General features: G+C 38.3%; 1 protein-coding gene across 2 annotated transcripts in view; it reads right to left on the reverse strand.

The window, feature by feature from the left end:
• Positions 1-18,496, reverse strand: part of LOC111573403 (retinoic acid receptor beta) — a 234,571-nt gene that overhangs the window by 90,841 nt on the left and 125,234 nt on the right. Inside the window, exon 1 of one of the 2 annotated variants that reach the window (XM_035951541.2) lies at positions 11,644-12,521. The exons of the other annotated variant lie outside the window; for it this stretch is intronic. Coding sequence (XP_035807434.2) covers positions 11,644-11,800 — 157 coding nt within the window. The 5' untranslated portion in view covers positions 11,801-12,521. Of the gene's footprint in view, positions 1-11,643; positions 12,522-18,496 lie in introns of those variants that run through there. 2 annotated transcript variants of the gene reach the window in all.

The following is an 18,496-nucleotide window of genomic DNA, read 5'->3' on the forward strand; positions in this document are numbered from 1 at the left end:
CCAACATCGGTTTAGACTGAGGTCCGAGGCCAGATTTATCCTCCAATTCTCAGTAGGGTTGAAATTTGGCCCAAAACTCCTGCAGTGAGGACCTGGCTTCAGAGACTGTGCTGCAAAGCTAGAAATTACAAAACTAGGATGCTTCACATATTTTCACCCCACAGCAAGGAAGATCTATACTACCATTCAAAAGTTTAGGGTCACTTAGAAATGCCCTTATTTTTGAAAGAAAAGCAGTTTTTTCAATGAAGATGACATTAAATGAATCAGAAATACAATCTAGACATTGTTAATGTGGATAATGACTATTCTAGCTGGAAACGGCTGATTTTTAATGGAATATCTCCATAGAGGTACAGAGGAACATTTCCAGCAACCATCACTCCTGTGTTCTAATGCTACATTGTGTTAGTTAATGGTGTTGAAAGGCTAATTGATGATTAGAAAACCCTTGTGCAGTTATGTTAGCACATGAATAAAAGTGTGAGTTTCCATGGAAAACATGAAACTGTCTGGGTGACCCCAAACTTTTGAACGGTAGTGTACATAATCAGCATAGTCTGAAGGATGTGTGTCATTAATTCAGGATCTGAGCAAATATGAAATATGATCAGCAGAAAAGTGTCTTTGCATTTGTTTTCATTATTTTTTGTGAATTGAACTTTGACTTTGCGGATCTAAAATCTCTTCACTTGATAATTTTATCCTGTTGCACATTTTTGTTAAATTTTCTTTTGTTTTGTGTACAAGACTTGCATGAATATTTCATAACGTTAGAGTAACCTTGATCTTTAACCTTTAAGTGCCAAATTCTCATCAGTTAATGCTTGAGTCCAAGTGAACATTTTGCTAAATTTGAATAAATTCCCTGAAGGCGTGCCATGACGTGATAATCGGATGGACAGACAGAGGGACGGATGCTCAACCTCAAAACACCCGCCGGCAAAGGGTGAATTTAAAATAGCTTCCAATATAGTTTTGGACATGACATGCAATTTGTAGTTCACATTTATTTTGCTAAAATGAATTACCTAGCAATGTAAAAAGACAACAAGTTAGTGAAGTATATTTTCTTCAGAATGACACCTTGTTATCCCACTTAATGCACATGAGATCAAAAGGTCACAAAACATGCGTACAGGTAAACGCATAAAAACTCAAAATAGCATTTTATTTTTTCATGCAATAAATGCAGATTTGAAAACATCAAATTGAGAACTGGATTAATTTTAATGTTTAATGCTGACACAAATGGATAATGTTTTCTTTTAATTAGAATTCATTATTTGACTGTAACATTGCCAGTTCTTGACTTGAATGCATTCTGTACACATATGTGGTTCCAGTTGTGGGGGATAGCTAGAAATGGTGAAGAATAAAGAGGCACACTTTTCTACTTTTATCACATTTATTTCAACCAATCCTTTTAGCACTATAATTCCTGTAACGCATTTTGCAATTTAGTTCTGAAATGATATTGATATATATAAAAATGCATCACTTCTAGGATAAGTATGGCTTCTTGTTATGACTACAATATGGATAGAAACCTCCTGTTCTCAACAGCTCAGTTACAAGATGTGTTCATTTTACTCACAGGCTCAGTTGATCCTTTGCTGCCCTCTTCACAGACAAACCACACAGTAATATCACACATCGTATCAGACATGTAATAAGTGAAACAAGGTGTTCGCGTTAGGTGATAATGAGCACCTATGACTACCGGAGCACAAAAACAATGTGCAATAGCCTTCACCAGGTGGTGCGGCACACTTTAACATACATCTAGAGGAAAAATACTTTTTGCTACTGATATGCCTTTGGAGCATTTGTGACGGCTGGATGGTCCCACGCTGAGGAGAGGCAGCGGCAACAATTCAGCCCCGCCGCCTATTTGAAACTCATGGCTGCTTCTAAGAGGCAGTGTGACCACCTGCAGACAGATGGGACGCATAAACGTAGATGCATTACAGCCGTCAGCGTGCATGTGTGTGTGAGTGAGAGTGTGGGGGTGGTCACTGGGTACCTGTATGGGCCCTATCAGGTGCAGGGGAGCCTTTTTCCATTTTCTGCGTGATTAAACTTTGAGTCGACTTCTCTGCATGTTAACATACACAGAAAGCTCCATTAGAGGAATAAAGGCCGGTGACAGACAAACGCGCATGATGAGTCTGGCTTAGGAGCAGGCAGAGAAAAATGTGCGGCTGCTGAACCCTTAGCCTCTGGCTGAACCTGCCGGTGGGGTCAAACAGGAAAGCACACACTCCCTGCTGGAGGCTGCAAGCTGAATGAGGGGAAAGACTAGAGAAAACAGCTCCTCTGATTAGGCCGTCCACTGGGACCGAGGCTACTGACACCAGGAGCACGCTGATGTACACGGCCGACACCGGCTTTTATTATATATCAGGCTGTCGGTGTGAGAGATGAGTTCAAGGCACACATCTGCCAAACTGGAAAATTTTGCTTTTAACCCGTTGGACCCCAGCCGTCCCAGAAGCAGGAACAGACCATTTTAGGCTTTAAAAATAACTCTGGAGACTGAAATGGATGTACCACTGAAAATGTTTTAAACCTCACTCTGGCCCGGTGATGAGGAGGCCGAGACTTATTATAATTCTCTTAACCTTTAAGCCCAATGTTGCTTTTTCCCCCCGCCAGCTGTGGAGTCATTGTTGTTTGAGTATATTTTCTACATATATTTTCTATATATATATATATATATATATATATATATATATATATATATATATATATATATATATATATATATAAATAAAATATTTTTCAGGGCCGATACCACTTTCAGTTATTAGTAATCAAGGAGACAGATAAATGATGTCTTGAATCATATACATTTGGAGAAAAAAATGAAAATCTCGGCATCAAAATTCCGAGTAACTCAAAACTTTGTTTATGTTTTACATCTTTAATTCAAAAGCATATTTAAAAACATATAATCTCAAACCATAATAAAATTTGCACAGCAATTTTTGCACTTCTGCATCTTGCACTTTTACATTTATTTTACAAGCCACTTTATATTGCTGTTGTCTACAGTGTGTTAATACTGTATTTATTCATTTTCCCTCCTTGTACATATTATTATTATTGTTATTATTATTATACATATGTTTATTGCTGCTGTAAAAATGTTGCTGCTGTAACAATGTAAATTTCCACTGGCATGGGGAGCAATAAATGTTTATCTTATCTTATATTTTTCAACATTTGTCCTTTAGTGTTGATTGGCTTGATTGCTCGTGATGGTGATGTAACAGTGCTGTGGGCAGAGCAAGAGGGACTACAGACAGAGGGAGCTACATCAGAGGCAACATTTTGAATCTTTAATAATGATTTTCATCAGTTTAAAAACAAAACAAACAATACAGATAATTTTGAAAATGCTTGATACTGGATCTGATAATCAGCTGGGCAGATAATCTGTCGACCCGTAGTGAAGACATGACCTGATAATCTCACTACATCTTGATCTGACAAAGTCACGATCAGTTCTAGTCATGTGCCATTAGCAGCAATATTTCATATAAGTTCTCTTTAGGTGAGACTTTGAAAGTAGAAGTAACACATGTGAATGTGAATGTTCTTCTAAAAAATTTAAATATTAATTCATAAACAACAGGAACAGCAGCTTCATCAGAGCTTTGAGCTGAAGGATTAAACCAGAGCAGAAAACATGATAAAAAAAAATATTCATTCGTGGATTACTTTGGGCAGGAAATGTAACAAATTACTATGATTTTTTTTTCTGTTGTCCACGTATTAAGAATAATTAAATAAGCCTTGAAGAGGTTCAGTTCAACAGGATCACATGACTACATGCCACTATGTGCACATCATGTTTTTCTTTTTTCTAATTAATAATTTCAGTTTACTGACCTCTTGAACATTTACTTGTTTATTTATTTTATCTGTTTTTTGGTCATCTATCTGAACTAGCCCTTTGAACATTTTTGAATGATTTTCTGGATCTAGTCTGGGCGATGTTGTTTGTTTAACCTGGACGAACTGATCCTTTTCCATTTTTTATTTGTTGATAATCGAACTGAACTGAACCTTTGAACATTTTAAATGTTTTTCAGGATCTGGGGTTACTTGAAGGTAACGTAGGAATAATGGAGCCGTGGCGTCATCTATCCGCTCTGCACCCTCTACATCCTTAGATCCAGTTCCCCCAGTCAGGAAACCAGTGACATGTAAAACTCTGCCCACATGTCCACACAACCAACAGATGGCAAAGAACCTGAACCAAAGTCTGTCGCTGCACACAGGCAATTTAACACAATGATGCTGCTTTCGAAATTAGGACAAAGCTGCTCTTCTGTAGGCAGGAGAGGTGCGCTTAAAATCTAGCGCTTCCTTTTAATTTAAATAAAAATTGATTGAGTGCTACAACCATAAATCACGAGATTGAATTAAAGCTGACAAATTATAACAGATCACCAGAGACAGGATGAAGGGGAGGAAAAGAACAAAAAGAGGAGGGGGAGCAGGAGAGGCATTTCCTGAAGCTCCTCGGGGTATTTGTGTATTTGGTTTGTTTTAAGGAGAAAGCTGTGGTGATTTGGGTGTGGAGCGCTGGGCATAGCCTGGGAGGATTAGAGGAATATTACTCCCAGTCGGTGGATCAAGCCCCTCTCCTCTTCCTCCTCCTCCGCTCAGCTGACGCTCCTTCCAGTCTGGAAGTGTTTTTCTTCCAGGTTTTCTCTGCAGGAGCGCAGAGCACATAGCTCACATACAGCAGGCCCAGTCAGAGGAAATGCTCAAAGTTCACCCAAAGTACAGCGAATTAGAAGCAGCTTTGCGCCGCTCTCCAATGTGCTTCACTGAAAGGCATATTTAGAGGAGCTTTAAACATTCAGGAAAAGAAAATAACAATGGGGTACGGTCATTTGACTTCATGTCTGGTGGAGAAATGTTAGAGGAGAGAGGTGAGGATCTGTTTTTCATCAGGGCTTCAAAATCTAGTAAGCGTTTGACAGGAAAAACCTGCCAAACCTGACTTTGCATCCGACAAAGTCATCAGGTGGGTTGAAAAATTCGCAGGTGGTCACATGACCAAACCCTCCCCGTTCTGACCTCCTCTCTGACCCGGCAGCGACCTCGGGATGACGGCAGCACAGAGGTCAAACTGCAAGTCGACGGGAAGCTGGTCGACTCTATGCGGCGAACACAACAGGTGCAAACTACTTCAAAGCTTCCATAAAAACGACCGACATGGCCATAAAAGCAGATGACAGGGGAGGCAGAGAGCTCAGGGAAGGAACAAGGAATAAAGTGGTTGAAATGTGAGAGGATTCTTTTTAATCTGCAGGAATTTGTGGCCTTAAAAGCACAGCAGCAGTATGAATTTATTCCCCCCTCTGCCAGCTGTGGGGTGGGTGTGGCAAACACAGGAAAATAAAATACAATTCAAAATTCTTTTTTTTCCTTTATGAGGGAGAAAAAGTGCTTGAAATGACTAATGTAGCAATCATATAACAAGAAAATGTAACACCTTAATTTTATGTCAATAAAAGCTCCATACACTTCCCATATAGAAGTTTATGTAAATTAAATTAATTGATAAAACAGATTAAAAACTGATGGTAAAGAGATCAAAATCTAGGTTGACTGTGAAATACTCACAACATACACTACCGTTCAAAAGTTTGGGGTCACCCAGGCAATTTCTTGTTTTCCATGAAAACTCACACTTTTATTCATGTGCTAACATAACTGCACAAGGGTTTTCTAATCATCAATTAGCCTTTCAACATGATTAGCTAACACAATGTAGCATTAGAACACAGGAGTGATGGTTGCTGGAAATGTTCCTCTGTACCCCTATGGAGATATTCATAGATATTCATTTGAAAGAAAATGCCTTTCTTTCAAAAATAAGGACATTTCTAAGTGACCCCAAACTTTTGAACAGTTGTGTATTTATGCTATGAGTTATAAGCAACAAGCATTTCATAATGAATATGAGATATACTAATATTGAAATCTGTAAGCCCCTGAAATAAATAAAGTCTAATAAATTGCAATTGAATCTTTGAATTAAATGGTTTAAAGTGTGATCAAGCAGGAAACCGTAAAAGATACATCTCACTGACTTAATCATTTCTTTTGAAGATAAAAGTGACTAACAGATGTTTTTGATGCCAAAAAGGAATAATTATAAGCCAGCAATCATCCTGAATTTTAGAAGCTTGGTGTAGTTACAGACTCAGAGCTTATTGTCACACTTCAGTGCAGCTGGACTCCTCTCTGACAATAAAAAGGTCAACGACATTATTCCAGATCTATACATCCTGTTCATCAAAGAACTGGTTTTAGACCATCCATTTATAAAGTGCTGAAGGGTTTAGATCCAAGCAGACCTCTCAGCTGGTCTGGGGCAGGCTTTACTTTCTGTTTCCACCATCATATCTGGAAAGAACTCACACAAAACTGGGAGTGTTGCTCCCCTTCCGGCTTTTAATTGGAGCTTAAAAACATTTGTCTGTTCCTTCCTTTAATTATCAACATTTTCCTAAAGTCTCCCTTTCTTACTGATTAAGAGTTTTTTGTTTTGTTTTTTTTTTTTAAAAAAAAGCCTGATCCAAGGGTCTGAAGATAGAGGATAATGTGTGCTGGACAGATTGTAAAGCCCCTTGTTTTTGTATATTACAAATATTACATATTTGTGATTTGTAAAATGAGTTTATGTAAACTGTGACTTGACTTGAGCAAACATTCAATAACTGTTTATAACACAATGTGACAGTTAGTCACCTAATCACTTCATCAACCAAAAATAATAATAATCTGCTGCTTTTCTGACAACAGAATAATCATTGTAGTCATTTTTCAACACAAAATAAGACTTCTAACTTGTCACGTCTTAGGATTTTATCTTTTCTTGGGATTTATGTGGTGTCTGGACAACCGATCAGACGAAACAAGATGTAAAGATGCAACCTTGAGCTGGAAGAAATTAAAATGAGCTTCTGACATTTTCTTTAATCAGCAGATTAATCGACAATTAGAATGAATTAAGATACACATTGTTCCCTAACAGTTCACTAAAATGTCACTCCACTGCAAACAATGTTTTGTATATATACAAACTTTGAATATATATACATATATATATATATATATATATATATATATATATATATATATATATATATATATATATATATATATATATATATATATATACACACACACAAATGTAACGTTCTGCACAAACCAAAAATATCACTTTAACTGTACACTGTTGACATACTCTTTTAGGGCACTGTCTGTGTTAGTTAAACTGTAGGTCCCATCCCATAAACACTGCTGTAATCACAAAATGAAGGAAACCTGAGACAAATGGGTTTATATTTGCTTACAACCTTTTAAAGCCTTTATTAAATGTTTATTTACTGCTACATTTAATTAGAATGTGCTTCTTATTCACACTTCTCCAATTCTTTTACCCCACTGTAACTCACTCTGTATTTTGTCTTACTTTTAAATGCATCTATATGCATCGGTGTGCATTCTATGCCTGTTCTTAATGCTTTTGAATATCCCACCTGAATTGCCTTATTGCTGAAAAGTGCTACACAAACCATTTTGCCTTGTATCCTTTCCAAAAATAATGATAATCAGTTTTGAGTTTTTTAGAATTGAGTAAAAGCCTCTGAAACAGCAGGTATTCTATTGTGCGAAAGTAAAATTCTCCACTTTATATAAAAAACACAAAAGAAAAGAGGGGCCTACATAAAGCCTACATTTAGAGTTTCCAAAGGCCATTATTTTGACATAAGAAACTGTGGAAAGTCTTGAAATGAATCATTGTTGAAGATAGGAAACATGAAGGTGTGCGTATCTGCAGCTGCGGTCCAGCCTGTTGGTATTTGATATTTATTAAAAGGCCAGCATCTCCGCTGACACGCAGTATCAGTGTAACCCTGGTGGGACCTTAACGCCGTCCTAATCATGTCGATTAAACATGCCTGGCATCAGACAGCTCTCCTTTCATTTCACTGTTGTACACGGCTTTTTATTTCCCCCCATCCGCCTTTCATTTCACACGCCCACTAAATTAGCTTGGTGTGCAAGCTGTGCTAATGGCCTTTCATGTCCATATCAGAGGCGCTTAAGCCTTGAAGACAAAAAGGCCCCAATTATCCCATAACACACATCAGCCGTACAATACATATCCTGCTGCAGCATCACAGTCTGTCTTTTTAAGTCACCTTTCTGCCGATTTGTCTGATGGCTTTTTGGATTTGTTTTGATGCCACAAAATGATGCTTTTAATGTGAAATCCAGTTGCTTCTTTATTCGCTGTGGGTATCATGTGCAGCCATTTCTCAGCCGCAAAGCCCATTTTATCTGTGTAAAGGAGGTCCTTGATCATTCTTAATTAACATCTAAACTGGAAGAGGAAGTGCATTAATGGTCGGCTCGTTGTCAATGCAGCTAATTAACACCCAGGAGGTTTCCATTATCCCGAATAAATAAATGAATAAACCAGCATTTCAGTGACCCTGGGAGAGGCTTTCTCAAATCAAAGTCTTATTTAAACAGCATCTTATTGAAACAGCAAAAGGGCAGCGGGGAGGCTGGTCCTGTCTCATCGCACAAAAGGCCAACGTGCGGCTTTGCGGGCCGAGGACGAGTTTGTCGTGAGAAAACGTGAAGAGAAACATCAACACTGTCTACTTCCGTCCCATTTAGCGCTCCATGAGTCCTACCTTAAAGGCCAGGGTGAACACGTGTTAAAGGCCACTGGCTGTCTAATCGCAAGGCAAATCAAAAGCATCTCGGCGTGCTGCTGCTATAATTTGATGGGTTATGGAAAATGACGTGACGTTGGAGGAACAATGTAAACCAAATATTATGTTAAGTGCCCTGGGAGACGAGATGTGCTCTTCTTGCTGATCTAATTGAATTCCATGATAACTGGAATACATTAATGGAGAGATTATAATTAAACTTAAACATCTAAATCACTAAAAAGAAAAACAGAATTTTTATGGGAATTTTGAGGGGATTTTTTGGGACCTAAATTTAGTAAATTAGTGTGCACACAGTGAAAAGCAGGATGTGACCTCGGCTATGGACCAATCAAAGAGCAGGTTAAAGGCATGGGCCTGTATTGCTACTATTTAAATGGATCAATATGCATACTTCAGTGTGTACTTTTTGTTTTGCCACTAATTTCAAAATTTACAACTAATGTTAAAAATGATTTTGGATGTTTTTAGCAATAAACATCAGGTATGAGCTGTTTCACTGAAAGATGTGACTTCACAGGATTAATGTCCACAAAATATATATATATTTTTAAATGTAACAACTACCTCTGTGTTATAGGTTAAAAAAGTGCAAAGACAAATTATAGTTTTCAAAGATAATGGAATAACAGAAAAGGACATAAAAAATCTAATTCTTATTGGTGTGTGGTCAAAATGTTCTAAAGGAGGAGGAGGGCAGGAGGTTTGGAGCAGACTATGGCCCAGTCGCAGCAGCTTCTGCCTGGACTGCAAATATTTAAACAGGTAAATAAGCAGAAGCTGCTGCGTTCTCCTCAGTCTACTCTCAATTTAATTTAAACTTTTTTGAAGTATTCAGCCCCGTTATGGATTTTATGAAAGAGCTGATCTGATGTTGAGCGTTTGTTGAAGAGATTAAGTCTTTCTAGCCTCTATAATTTCAGTGTTTCTACTTGACTTGAAAACGATGTGGGATGAGCCTCTCCTGATGAAGACAAGGAACCTATGGATTTGCTGAAGAACGTGACCTCACGGGATTAAATTCTAAACCAATTTTAATTTAAATAAAAACCAGTGTAAAGACCAAATTTATTTTTTCACACTTAACAGAACAAGTGAGGAAATAATAAATATAATAGTTTTTGGTGTTTGGTCACAATTCAGTAAGTAGTTTGACAGCCTGATCATTTGTAAAATCCTGCTTTTGGCCTGTCAAAGAGCAGCTAATTACGCATAAGAATGCATATAAAATTAATAGGGAATGTGGAATTTTATTAGCAATGATGAAGACTTATTTTCTTTAGACATAAATGAATGCTTAAAAAGTTTTAGGTTTACAAGTGTGTCTGAATTATTACTGATGTGTTTCAAAGCTGAATCTTTTAGATGACTAATTAATTAGTGGATTATTGGAAAATTATTGCAAACTATTTTATTAATCACTTGTCGAAACTTAAATGAATCCCTAAAGATATTTTGCTTTTCTTCAGGTTGCTGCTGCTTGGACGGAGATTCAAAGACATCACATTGGGAACAAATTCATTTAGAAAGTCTTTAGAAAAATCTATTGATAATAGGGACAATAGTGAGAAGATTTATTTGTAAGACAAACATTGCAGCTCCCTCTACCTCAGACCGTGGACTGCAGCAGAGTGCTGCATTTGTGAGGCAGCTGCAGCTGGAACTTCTGCATTTTAACTGCCGAGTAGAGCTGCTTGGATTGAAGTGCCCTTGAGCAAACCCTTGGTGAGGAATGACAGCTGGAGGCTGGTCATTATCAGATAAGGATAAATCACAGAGCAGCAGCAAGGCCTCAGAGAAAAACAAACACCGACAAGTGTCTACAGTGCAGTCTGATGGCCTGGTTCAAATACGCACTTAATTTAGTGACAGCAGTTTTATTCAGGTGTATTTTTCTTTCTAAAGAATAACTATAATTGTCCTCACTCATAATGCCCCTACATGTTATTGCTCTGATTAGAATAATTATGATGTGGTGTTAATGTGGTTTTATTCTCATATGATGCACTTCAGTTTGCAGTGCCAGCTAATTTTATTTTAACCAGATATTTCTGTATTTCTCACCTTTAAAAAAAATAAGACTAATCACTTCTTCTACTCCAAGAACTGCAGCTGCCCTTAATGCATCCACTCTGTCTGCTGAATAAAAACTAGCAGCAGTCCATCAATCAGACTTGGCCAATCCGTGTTCCGATAGCAGACCGCTAATCTTGTTGAAAAGTCCGCAGGGTCGTTTATCTAAATCAGTGTCAGAGAGCGCAGGTCGCGGCTCGTCAGGCCGCCCCTCCTGTCATGTGCGGCCCGCGGAGGGAGGTGTGGAAACAGCGCCTGTGTTTACGCTCTGCATTCCTCCAGCCAGCACGCTGCTCTCTGAACTGAGCTGATCTGAGACAAGCCATACATCAGCAGGTCCGAGCTGCTTCCACTGCGCACGATTTATGGAGGCGAACGGCAGGCGTGAAATATGACGTTGGGGAGAGTTTTCTACTCAATCTGACATCAAAAATAAACTTTAAAAAAATATCTGACAAGCAGCAGACATCACACTTTATCCAGGCTACATAAAGTATCCCCTCCATGAATCCTGTGTGTTTATTAATAATTATTCCTTCTGATATTTTATGATGCGTCCTGCTGTCAAGAGTCCCTCTAAAACTCTTCCCTGCCTGTTTGAAATACGCTGCTTGACTTTTTCACTATAATTATCACCTGCAGGCCCTTTATGGCAACTTGTTGTGGATCATGTGGATGATGGACTCAGCCAGCATCATCATTTAGAGCTCATCCCCGCAGCTCTAAGAGGCAATAAACACAACAACAACAACAACAACAACAACAGATGATGATGAGAAGTTGGACCTACAGTGTGCGCTCCGGCGGTGCTGCCACTCTCTGTGCGCCAGTCCGCTGATGCAGGCTTTCAGAGCTTTCTCCTGCAGCATGCAGGAGGACGGACTGGACGTGTAGAAATCCAGCATCTGCCCGGGACTCACGGCCAGCACGTCCATGCAGTCAAACATGATGACGGCGCTTCGTTCAACTACTCTTGTGCGTTATGGATAAAAATCGCCGGCATAAGCGCACGCAACTCCATCAAACTCCTCTGCTTCCCCCTCCTCCTCCTTCTCCTCCTCCTCCTCTTCTTCTTCTCCCTCTTATTCTTCTTGGCACGGTAGATTTCGCTTCTCTTCTTCTCCTTCGTCCCGCACCGGGATGATGAATTATTTCGGACCAAAACGCTCCGCGGCTTCTTCTAAATGCTCATTTACCATTTTCTCACACAGAGTCCAGTGTGCGCGCTGCCGGGGACGTCCGAACGGGACTCCTCCATAATAATAACAATAATATTCGGACGAGTTTTCACTGAATCGCACCGTCCCGGTTGCCGACAGCGGTGAAAACGGCGCTGAAGCCCGCCCGAACTGGAGGATCTTTCTTTTCTAATATCAAAAATAACACGGACGGCGTTTAAAAGCACACCTTTTCCTCTGCGATGACGAATGGGTTATCCGTCCCCCCGTGCAGCTCATTTCCAACTAGTTTTGCCACAGAGAATGAAAGATTGAATTGCCTAATATATGCGAGTGAACTTTGTATGAACCCTTCCGAGGCTGCTGACCTTCAAATGACCCAGGCAGGCTGACATCACTGCAGCTCCGCAGCGCGGAACAGGCGGAGAGAAGAAACGCAGGGGGAAAATAATCAAGATTTTTTTTCTTTTCTTTTTTTTTTTTTTTTTTTTTTGCTCTTGGAAAAGAACAAAACACACGACGGTCCCCAAAAATTAAAACTAGCTCCTTTTCCCACTACCACAGCTCCAAGTGTCTGCGGTCTGATTGTGTTGCTTTTTACGCACGGCGACCCGAAAATGCCCAATTCAGCGGGATAAATGGTCACGTAAAACACCACACTGCCGATTTATGCGCTTATTAAACAGCAGAGTAAAGAAATAAAGTCTCTGGCTCATCTTCTTTATGACATTTCTGATGATAAACTGCTCGATGACTGATGTTTTAATATCTGCTCACTGTGATCCAACATGAGGGTCGTTTTTAGAGAAAACTTTCTGAGAAGAAGTTTATTTTCACATTTCTGGAGGTTGCTGTTTAGTTTGCTCTTTATTAAATTACAATTTTTCATCAGAAATAATACAAGATTTAAACCTGGTTAACTTTATTTGGACAGTTTTGCTTATTGTTTTGTTAAATAAGAATAAATTGTTTAAGAATAAACTGAGGAAGTTTTCCTGAGTGAAATGCCCGTGATTGCCATAAGTATTGATGTTTAGTGGCACGATTTCTGCATGGCTTTGTAATGACATTAACTGGCTGGGTTAAAGAACAAATGGGAGCCGGTAGAGAAGAAAACACTTCTGCATTAGGCTCATTACAGTAACTATTACAATAACTCACAGACTGATTAAAATGTGCATGTTCATGGTAGATCAGTGTGCTCTAGTTTACATTCTGCAAACTGTGTGTGTTTTTATTGTAAGCTGAAGTACAGCACTGTGGACAACCTGCAGCAGTGACCGATAACTAATGTGTTATTATCTACTCAGCATGATCAATCAGGACGGCCAGACTAAAGAAAGCACCATTTCAGATACGGATACTGATAAAAACTTCATTTTCACATTATTGGAGTTTTCTGTTTCTTAATTAAAATGATACATTCTTGAGTTAAAATAATACAAGAATTGAACCGGTTCAACTTTTTTTGGAGAGTCTGGAGAATAATATCACGTCACATACGAAGAAAAAACATAGAATTTCATGAGGAAAATATGTGTGTGTGCTGTCAGTGTTGATTCTCTATGGCATGATTTCTGCATGACTTTATAATGAAATTAATTAGCTGAGTTAAAGAACAAATGGGAGTCACTGGGCAATGAACTTCAAAACGCTTCTGCATTAGGATGCATTACAGCATATAACTGATAAACTAATTAAATGAACATTTTCACAGTTGATTGATCACAGCGTGCACTGGTGTACACTCTCCACACTGTTACTGTTTTATTGTAAGCTGAAGGATTACTACAGCTCTGCTGACAACCTGCAGTGACTGATGACCGACATGTTATCATCTAGTCAGTGTAATCAATCACACAAGTGTCATTTTAAAGAAGACATTATTTCTGAAGGTTATACTGTTAAGAACTTCATGCCTCTGAAACTTCCTTAAAAGGATTTTCCATTTCATTAAAATAACACAAACGTCATGATACGATGTAATTTACACTTTATATGTTAAAGAGAAAGATGTAGAAAAATAATCTGTAAAATGTATATATTTTATGATTTCAGAAAGAAAATATTACAAAAAATGACCACTTGAGTTGGATAGAACAACAGTCACAATACAGTTTGTAACTCATAAACTGATTAAAATGAGTTTATTCACAGTTGCTCAGTGTGCAACAGGGAACATTCTGGAGAAAAAAAAGCTGAATAAATGTCCTACAGGTTTATTATTAATGTGACTTATCAAGTGTGATTAATTATTAAGTCATAGGAGTGCCATTTCCAGATCTTCAAGTCTTGAAATCTTTGAAAAGTTACAATATATAACCTGCAACCTGCAGAAGTATCCACAATAAGCTTATTTAAGATTTATCATTGAGTGATAATAATAAGCTTTTGGGAATTTGAATGGAGTGTCTAGCGTAGAGATGCCTTCACAAACTGTGATGCATTATGCAGTTTATAGCATATGCAGCTTAGACATGCTTTGAGTTGCTGAAATATGCACATGATTGTAGATTGAACAGTTATTGGCATGACTAATTATTGGATCGAATATTTAGCATTTTCCCAATTATTAGTGGTGCTTTAATCAATTCCAGATAAAATTAGTTGAAACGTGCTACTTCAACTCTGATTTAATCGCTTCTCTCTATCTGCTGTTCTCTGCAGTGGAATTTGTATTATTCTTCATTGTTGACAGCAAGATTTTCCTTTACACTCTTGGATACTGGCTCTAAATATTACTTTTCTGTCTCCTTGATTACCAACAATCTATATCAGCACTGGCCCTGAACAAGCCGTATTGGTCGACTCCTACTCATAAGCATTTCTCTGAACATTATCTTTTTAATTTTGGCATGTATTGTTCATTTACCCACAACTATAAATACATGAAATTCCTGATCATAAGATATAAGATTTATGTCATTTGTTATTAAAGTGACAAAACATTTCTGCCAATAACTGTAAAATCCAGTGTGCTAATCATGCATGATAAACCAGTTCAAATAAATTATATGATGGTTGTTTTTAAGACTATGGAGAAGCACTTCAACTACTTTACTACAACTTTGCAAGTATAGATTTAAGGGGTTAGTACTTTATACATCCTCTGCTTTGTACTTCTTTTCCTCTATAATTCAGAGGTTAACATTGTACCATTGCTACATTTTAGTAGATGGACAGGGTTTTAAAAATACTGAGGTCATGAATTTAGGGCAAACCATGAACTTGGTTATATCATGGTTATATAAGGACTTATCCACTGCATAGGAGACAACTAGAACCAAGTACTACATTGCAAAACAAAAGATGGTTTGGTCAATAATCGTGATAATGGACAACGATCTTAGGATTTCCTTTTTGCTGACAAGAACTTCGGTGTCTTCAGTGATAGCTGTGGCCTGGACTGGATTTATTTGGCAGCACTATTTGTTACAGTACAACTTGAGGTTTTGCACCGTATTAACACAGGTATATACAGACAATATTACATGATTAAGCTGTGATTAAGGGGCTGCATCTCTGATGGACAAATGAAGAACAGCCCAAACCATTTCTTCTGAAAGATTCAATTGGAAAGTAAGAAAATTTAGAAGACTGTTGTACAATACTAAAAGTTATATTATTTTTGCATAAATCACCATTAAAACTTGTTAGGTGTGGGAAACATGAAATATCAGCAAGTAAAGCTGGAACAGAAACCTGATATCTTAAATTGTTTGATCCTTTACAAGCATAGAAAGCTCCCACATTCTTTAGTTGAAAAATGCAGAAAAACAGTTCACTCAGTGTTTACTTTATCCTGTGAACTGTATAATCTCAACTAAGAAAAGTTATATTTGATAAACCTTTCTTACATTTCATTATTTAATTATCACTTTCAGAGCTAAAATCATGAGTTTGTTAACTAAGTGCATATTGAATCCTTAACTCATCGAATTTAGTTACTTGTTAGCTTATTTCCTTGCTCACATGAATTTTAACCCATTAGGATTAAAATTGTCCTGAATTGAATCATTTTCTCATATGGAAAAATTTTGATAGATGTCATTATGTGCCTCTAAATACATCATGTGTCTCAGAGGAGTCAACAGTGTATATAGGTGTGTACTTCACATACTTCTTACATGTGAAGTACACATGATGTGGTGTTGAGTCACAGTGGTCATTTATGTATATTTAACAACTATGTTTCTTGTCGTAACCTGTAGATATAATTGAGTTTTACTAACGTATAGACAAAGCTTACAAAATCAGCACTATTGTTCACATGACCACGTACTTTCTGAAGTAAGAGAGAACATCTACTAGGGTCTAAAAATCTCTGGCTGAAAAGAATATCTTCACTGTGAACGTCAGCTCACACACAGCATAAACAGAAACCAAGGTGACACTTAAGGAGGTTGCAATGTTTTGCATTTTGAGATCACAACAGAAAAAAATATAGATGGATTGTCAGTTGGAGAAAGTCTGGGAGTCTTTCTTCAAAACTTTCCTTCATTGTTGTGGTGCTCCAAAACTGCTGCTGACCTTTCTTTTTAACACTACTCACCGTTCCTGTGCTGAATTGCATCTCACAGATGCAAGCGTTTATTTGTGAGAATGTGCATAACCACTTTCCCAGGGAGGTAGCCTTGGAGTGTAAACAAATGCGTCGTTCAAAGCAAGTAAAATGGTGGCTTTGTCGTGACTGTTCGCAGCATTCCAAAAACCTAACAGAAAAATTAACAGAAGCAAAAGTTCAGAGTTGCGATGGTGTAAATTCTAATATGTTACTCTAACTTTGCTGCTAGCAGTATAAAAAAAACCCCAATCAGATGCTGTAGCTTATAAGAGAACAGACTTGACAGCGTAGTGACGGGATAACAGAGTAGCAAAATACAAAATTTTAACAATAGGGGAAAGTATAGATTTGAGTTATTTTAACAGAAATGAACATTTAAAATGACTTGAGATACTCTGTTTAATCAGATCTTTCTTTTATAAGGTCTGCAATGGAAAGAACAGAAAAACTATATATTTGCTTCAGAGCTTTCTTGTTACAGTTAACCTAATGTTGTTCAACTGAGACTCCCCTCATTGACTAAGTTTTGATTGGTCAGTTAATCACAGGAAAAAAAAAGACAGACATTATCCTTTACTATCCCCTGTAGTCATTGGATAGTCCTTACAAATGTCCTGCAGGCAATGCAAAATGTGTAAACATTTCAGAGGGCCAAGGATGATCCCAGGAAGGTGATATACAAACATAGGGTATCCACCAAGGTAGTTGTTAGATTCAGTGGCTGGGATCAGGCATGGTAGAGCTTTTTGCAAACACTGAATGGCAGTCACAACAAGAGGCCAGGTAAAGAGACAGACAACCCCAGTAAAAAGCATCCATACATTGTCTAAATCTCTTAACCATTTTAAGGTTGCAGGAACAACAGGGGAAACAGAGACACTCGGACCTCGCTGTCTCCTGAAATTTCCTCCAACTCCTCCTAATGGATCTTCAGCTGCTCCCAGGCCAGCTAGGAGATATAACCCCTCCAGAAAGTCCTAGGTTTGCTCCAGGGCCTCCACCCAGATAGTTTTCCCTGGTACACCTTTAAAAGGACACACCCAGAGGGCATCCTTAGTAGGTACTAAAACAACCTCATCTGACTACCTGCTTCCTGGATTATCGAACTTCTCACCAAATCTTGACAGAAAGGACAGCCACCCCGCAGAGAAAACTCATTTCTGCCACTATCTCATTCTTTCTATCATTACCCAAGGCTCACAAACACAGGTGAGGGTAGGGATGTTGAAAAGATTGCAACAGACTGGTAAATCAAAAGTTTTGCCTTAGCTTAGCTCCCTCTTTGCTATGGTATGGCACAGTGACTACATCACTATAGAAGCTGCATCTAACTTATGGTCAATCCAATGAACCCTTTTCCTGTCTCTTGTGAGCAAAACCAGGACAGACTGTCCCTCTTTGACCTGTTTAACAACCATGGGCTCAGATTTGTAAGTGCTGATTAAGTCACATTACACTCAGCTACAAACCATTCAAGTGGGTGCTGGAGGCCCTTGTGTGATGGGTACAGAAGGACAACACTATCTGTATGGAGTAAAGATGTGACTTTCTGATCCCCATCGTGGGTACGCTTGATTTCCTGTTCATGAATCACCAACAGTTGTGGAGACAAAATACAACCTTTGAGAAGCCTTATGGCCAATTTAAGCATGTCTAACTGACTGCTGTGCATGCAAAAAGAGCTCTCACTCCCAGTGTATAGGGGCCTAACAGTACACAAAGACAGTGATGGTACCCCATAGTCCCAAAGTACCTTCTACTGAATCCCTTAGGGAACCTGAGGGGCCCACTGAATCAGCTATGCAAGAGAAAAAACTCATCATAGTGAGCATCATTGCTTCTCTTGAATCCAAGACTTGACCATTGGTCTTTACCTCCTCTTCAGTACTTTGGCATAGCGC

This window comes from Amphiprion ocellaris, chromosome 15, assembly GCF_022539595.1.
Source record: "Amphiprion ocellaris isolate individual 3 ecotype Okinawa chromosome 15, ASM2253959v1, whole genome shotgun sequence".
NCBI lineage: Eukaryota > Metazoa > Chordata > Actinopteri > Pomacentridae > Amphiprion > Amphiprion ocellaris.